Source organism: Chanos chanos, chromosome 13, assembly GCF_902362185.1.
Source record: "Chanos chanos chromosome 13, fChaCha1.1, whole genome shotgun sequence".
Lineage (NCBI taxonomy): Eukaryota > Metazoa > Chordata > Actinopteri > Gonorynchiformes > Chanidae > Chanos > Chanos chanos.
Window position 1 is genome coordinate 7,037,701 of NC_044507.1, and position 5,620 is coordinate 7,043,320.

At 40.0% G+C, this 5,620-nt stretch overlaps 1 protein-coding gene across 1 annotated transcript; it reads left to right on the top strand.

Annotated features, from left to right (window-relative positions):
• The first annotated feature begins 416 nt into the window (after window positions 1-416).
• mgat4c (mgat4 family member C) lies at window positions 417-3,740 on the top strand. The gene is made up of 3 exons (XM_030790882.1): window positions 417-554; window positions 2,074-2,221; window positions 2,584-3,740. Exons 1-3 carry the CDS (start codon window positions 426-428, stop codon window positions 3,738-3,740), a joined length of 1,434 nt encoding a protein of 477 aa, XP_030646742.1. The 5' UTR covers window positions 417-425.
• The last annotated feature ends 1,880 nt before the right edge of the window (window positions 3,741-5,620 follow it).

The following is a 5,620-nucleotide window of genomic DNA, read 5'->3' on the forward strand; positions in this document are numbered from 1 at the left end:
ACGAAGAGATTGTTCTGAACAGGATCTATATTAAATCTACCCGTGAACCACTGGCAGGCTTTAGTATTTAAGTGCGACTGGTACGTCTTACTGGTACCGAAGCATCTCCTTTTAAGTTAATTGTAGACTTGACTTTTTTTTTTTTCTTTTTTTATTGATGCCTGCTTGTCCAATGGGATCTTTGGATTTGTGTTTCATACAAAACGATGCGTAAACAAACGCGTAAGCTTGTATGACAAGCCGTACATGGTGCCATTGTTAAGGTTTTCTGTGACATGTTTTGGCGCGTTCTATATGAATTTACCTTTGCATTTTATGCTGAGATGAATCTTAATGAGAGCGGGTAAGACTGGGTCGGCCCGTTGTTGTAACGTAGTGTGTTATCTGTGTGTTTACTCGCAGATTCACGTGATAGTCTCCTCATCATGCGGCTGCTGTTAAAGGCCCTGGACAAGATGAGATGTTTTCGGAAGCGCTCCACCATCCCCTTCCTGGTGGCTCTCATCACCTTCCTCCTCTTTATCAATCTCTATATTGAAGACGGCTATGTGTTGGTAAGTTCCCCTCTCTGTGTCATTACTTTGGCTTGATTGCACTCCACTGCTAATGGGGCTAATGACTTTTAAGCTCATGCACAGCGTAAGAAAACACAATCAACCAATTACGGTGCACCTGCATCTACCATTATTGGCTAGAACAACTACTTTTTATCTGATCGATAAGAAGAGACCATTAACCGTGACGTGACTTGTAACTATTTAGGTCTGATGATCTGCAATCACACTCTTATTATGCAATTTAAGCGTTAGATGGTAAGATAACACACGGCGTAGAGGTTCTCAGTCAGTGTTTCATCACCTTCTGTTTTAGTGCTACCTCTAATACAAGGTGTAATAGCGTTAACCCCGGATATGTGGGAAGTGATTAATATTGTAAACAAAGTTTTTCCTGGAATTATTTCATAGCACTTCATTAATAAAATCTCAGTGGTATAAAATCATCTGTCTCAAGTCCTGTGAAAGTGAAAAGTCTGGCCCTCAGGCTGAATAAGCCTGGACACGTCCCTGGTTGCATATCTTGGCTTCATATACGCCATCGCTGAAGCTCAAAATGTAATGGGTTTAATATTTCATTTGTGTATATTCACTCCAGATGCAAAAGAGATTTCTTATTTATGAAGCCAACTTTCACGATCAAAACTTTGTGATTATAGCGTGTCGCCAATATTTGTCTTTTAAATTATTAAAGAATTGTGCCCATTTTTGACAAACTGCTACTCTGATTGAGACACACTCTGGCGGTCTGAGTAATTTTAAGCATTTCTTGCATCTTCTTTCCAACATAATAAAAAATAATTCTGGTGCATTTCTTAGTCAGTAAATTAATCTTCAGGATTATCTTTAAGTAAATTAACCAAGCAAATATATTTTGTTCCACATTAAACATAGATTCCGACCAGCTCTACCATGAGAATGTTTGAGTCAAGTGCCATATTGCCAAAGCAGCAATGAAATCCTTTTATTTCTGCTCAGCATGGTTCACTTCAGATAGATCTATATGTTAATGCCTGTTTTCGCAGTGGGCGATTTGTTATTTTTTTAATAGGGTGGATGGCCAAATGGTCACTTACACTACTCCATAGAGTATATAGGGGGATGGCAGGTTAACAAGGGGAACGCATTTTGGTCATTTTGCTAACAAGGGGGATTAAATCCCCCCTCATCCCCCTACAAATCACCTACTGTGTATTTGTATCCGGTGAATGTGTAACGTTTCCGTTAAGGGAAGACAAGTGTCCATTTACGTATCTGTGCTCTACTCTTGTTCAATCACTACTTCAAGTGACCACTTCAAGACCTTCTCTGTTCAAAAAAGAGAGTTTTGGAGTCTTAACTGGTTTAGGATTCTCACATCTGGTCTAATGCACATGGTAGCATGTGGAGGTATTATGTTACAATGCAATATACTGAAATATAATGATTGTTTGGGATACTGTTGCATTAGAAATGATATATAGGATGATATAAATTCTCATTTTTTCCATGACTGTTTTTTTTTCTTTGTCTTCACAAGGAAGAGGATAAGAGACAGCTGAGAGAGACGTCAATGCATCCACTGAATTCTGAGCGATACGTTCACACCTTCAAAGACATCACCAATTTCTCTGGTACCATTAATGTGACATATCGCTACCTTGCTGGAACACCTTTACCCCGAAAGAGTAAGTGTACATTATAGCATATGGCCCAAAGTATTGTGACCACAAATCTTCCAATCTGCACAAAAATGATGAAAGAAACAGTCAAGGGGCAGTACTAGAAACCAGTATAAGAAGCAATTTTGCGGAGATGCTCCTGATATCACAGTCGATAAAGAGAAATTCAACTAGATAATCATAGTATAAGAATATGATTTTTCAGCTGACTCCCGGCTTAAGCCTGGGCAAGAAAACATTGCCTGAGAAACAAAACAGCAGTTATTTTTCGGTCGAGCCTAAAAGCCTTTATATTGCAGCATCATGCATCCCCGTAGGGGACATTTGCCTGAATTAGACTCTTAGTCTCAGTTGTTTATTGTTCACAGAGTACCTCACCATCGGACTGTCGTCTGTGAAACGAAAACGTGGAAACTACCTTATGGAGACCATCAAGTCTATTTTTGATCAGTCCAGCTATGAGGAGCTGAAGGAGATTGTGGTGGTGGTACACTTGGCTGACTTTGACCTGGCTTGGTGCGAGAGCCTGGTGCAGGAGATCTCCCGGAAGTTCGGCCACCACATCATCGCAGGACGGCTCCTGGTCATCCATGCTCCAGAGGAGTACTATCCATCGCTGGACGGGCTGAAGAGGAACTACAATGACCCAGAGGACCGCGTCCGGTTCCGTTCTAAGCAAAACGTGGATTACGCCTTCCTCCTTAACTTTTGCACCAACCTCTCTCATTTCTACATGATGCTGGAGGACGATGTACGTTGCTCCAGGAACTTTCTCACTGCCCTTAAGAAAGTAATCACCTCCAGGGAGGGCTCTTACTGGGTGACGCTGGAGTTCTCCAAGTTGGGCTACATCGGGAAGCTGTACCACTCCCGGGACTTGCCGAGACTGGCTCACTTTCTGCTCATGTTCTATCAGGAGATGCCATGTGACTGGCTCCTCATCCACTTCCGAGGTCTGCTGGCCCAGAAAGATGTGATTCGCTTTAAGCCCTCCCTGTTCCAGCACATGGGCTACTACTCTTCATACAAAGGGGCAGAGAACAAGCTAAAGGATGATGACTTCGAAGAGGACTCCCTCGATATCCCGGACAACCCACCAGCCACTCTGTACACGAACATTAATGTGTTTGAGAACTACGATGCTACCAAAGCTTACAGCACAGTGGACGAATATTTCTGGGGGAAAGCCCCCTCCACTGGAGACTTTTTTGTTGTCGTTTTCAACAAGTCCACCAAAATCAGCAAAATTAAGGTTGTAACGGGTTCGGACGATCGTCAGAATGATATCTTGCATCACGGAGCATTGGAGGTAGGGGAGAAATTAGTCGGGACAAAAAAGGGGAGACAGTGCTCCTCCTATATCACTTTGGGGGAGTTTAAAAATGGTAACATTGAAGTTCAAAATGTGGACCACAAAATATCTTTTGATATTGAGTGTGTTCGTATCGTGGTGACCGCCAGTCAGAAGGAGTGGTTAATCATCAGAAGTATAAGTTTGTGGACTACACCGCCCCCCAGTCAATGAGAGTAATGAGGATCCATTTCTCAAAGGCACAACAATAATTATGTATGTATGTATGTATGTATGTACGTATGTATGTATGTATTATTTATCTATTTATTTATGTATTTATGTATGTATGTATTTATTTATTTATTTATTTTCTTATTTACTTTACTGCCTGCTTTTTTGTATGAATCTGTTGAAAAGATGGACATAGTTTTTATATCAGAGACATCAATGTTTATGAATCACGTGTTAATTTAAATGAAAAAAAAAATATATATATATATACACACACGCACATACTTCAAACATATTCCTCTTCATCTGATCTCTCAAGGTTGTGAAACTACAATGGAAGTGAACTCTGAAATACTCTTGTTTGTCCTACATTTCCCTAAGTTTAACTATTGATTCACTCTTCTTCTTTTTTTTCTGCTCAACCACTGAATGCAGCCAACTTTCTTGGCCTTGTTACCTGACCTTGTTGAGCAACAGTACTGCACGCTCTTGCTCTCCCCTGTTTCTCAAGACAAAAATAGTTCCCTCCAGATGTAGCCATGGGAAGCACAGATGCATTGCTCAGAAGCTGCCCGCCGCTCCTCAAATATGAAACAGCTTCCTCAAGCGAAGCTATTTGTCATTTGTTTGTTTTCATTTACTTTTTTTTTTCTTTTTTTTTATCTGCATCCTAAACATTTACTTATCACGCTGTCCTGTATACAAGCGCAGGGTCGATATTGCCTTGAATGCACAACGTATTGTGGCATGAATTTAGTCAACGGCGCTTCATATTGTCTTGCCCTTGAGTGGTAGTAGAAATGTTGTTTATTCAATCAACTCGAGTCAGGAGGGTCACCTCAGAGGAGAATTTTGAGATTGCCATGTGTTGTTTTGGCGCTCCATTCTTTCAGGGGCATGGACCGAAACACATTGTTTGTTTTCGCCCATCCTCAGAAACGACATGATTAGGGGGTACAGTGACGAATGAGGTAGTTCCTCTCTCCCTTCTTTTTGTTGTTTTTTTTTCCGTTGGTTTGTTTGTTTGTTTGTTTGTTTCCTCAGTGCAATTTAACCTGAGTAAATTGGATTTTGTTTGGCGCTCTCTGCAAAATTACACCAGCGGCAACCTCCCCCTAGTTCACATTGCTACCATATCAATCTCATCACGCTATTGTGTCGATTTCTTACTGATGTATTACTGTCCTTGTGAGATTTATTGCGCACCATGGAGTTTTTAAAGGGTATTAAAATGATATCCTTGCTATTTCTTTCAATGACTTCTTTTTTTTATTATTATTTATTTAGATTAATTAGTTACAGTTTTGAACCATATCACATGTACCTTGAACGCTAACTGGATTCCACAGAATCCTGTTTGTCTTTTAACATGACTTGCAATAACAAGGAAAATGTTTACACAATTTCAATGGTCTAAAATAATAACAATTGCGTAGTTACGTAAATTGCCTGTTGTTTCAAAGCCGACATGGGGGTTTTTTTGCTCAAAAATCCTAATTTATCTTTTATTTCATTGTGATCTGTTATTTCTTTCTTTTTTGGAAGTCCAGTGTGACAACTGATATTATTGCTTTCCAACAGCAGTAGCTCACGTGTGTTATCTACACCAATGATCAGTTATTTCGAAGATTTACGAGGTCTCAGAAAGCCCTAGTTCTGAACTTTGTTCTTTTCCTCTGCTTTGTTCTATGATATTAGAGTATCAGTTGAAGAAAGTTAAATAGCATTACTTATTGTTCAAAGTTCAACTTGGAGCAAATATGAATTGCCATAAGTATTTAGAAGCCATTATCAAATCTCAGGCCAGTATTTGAGGATGTGGTCATTACTGGTTAGCTATTGAGTAGTCAAATGCCTCTGTCTGGATGTTACAAAGGGAA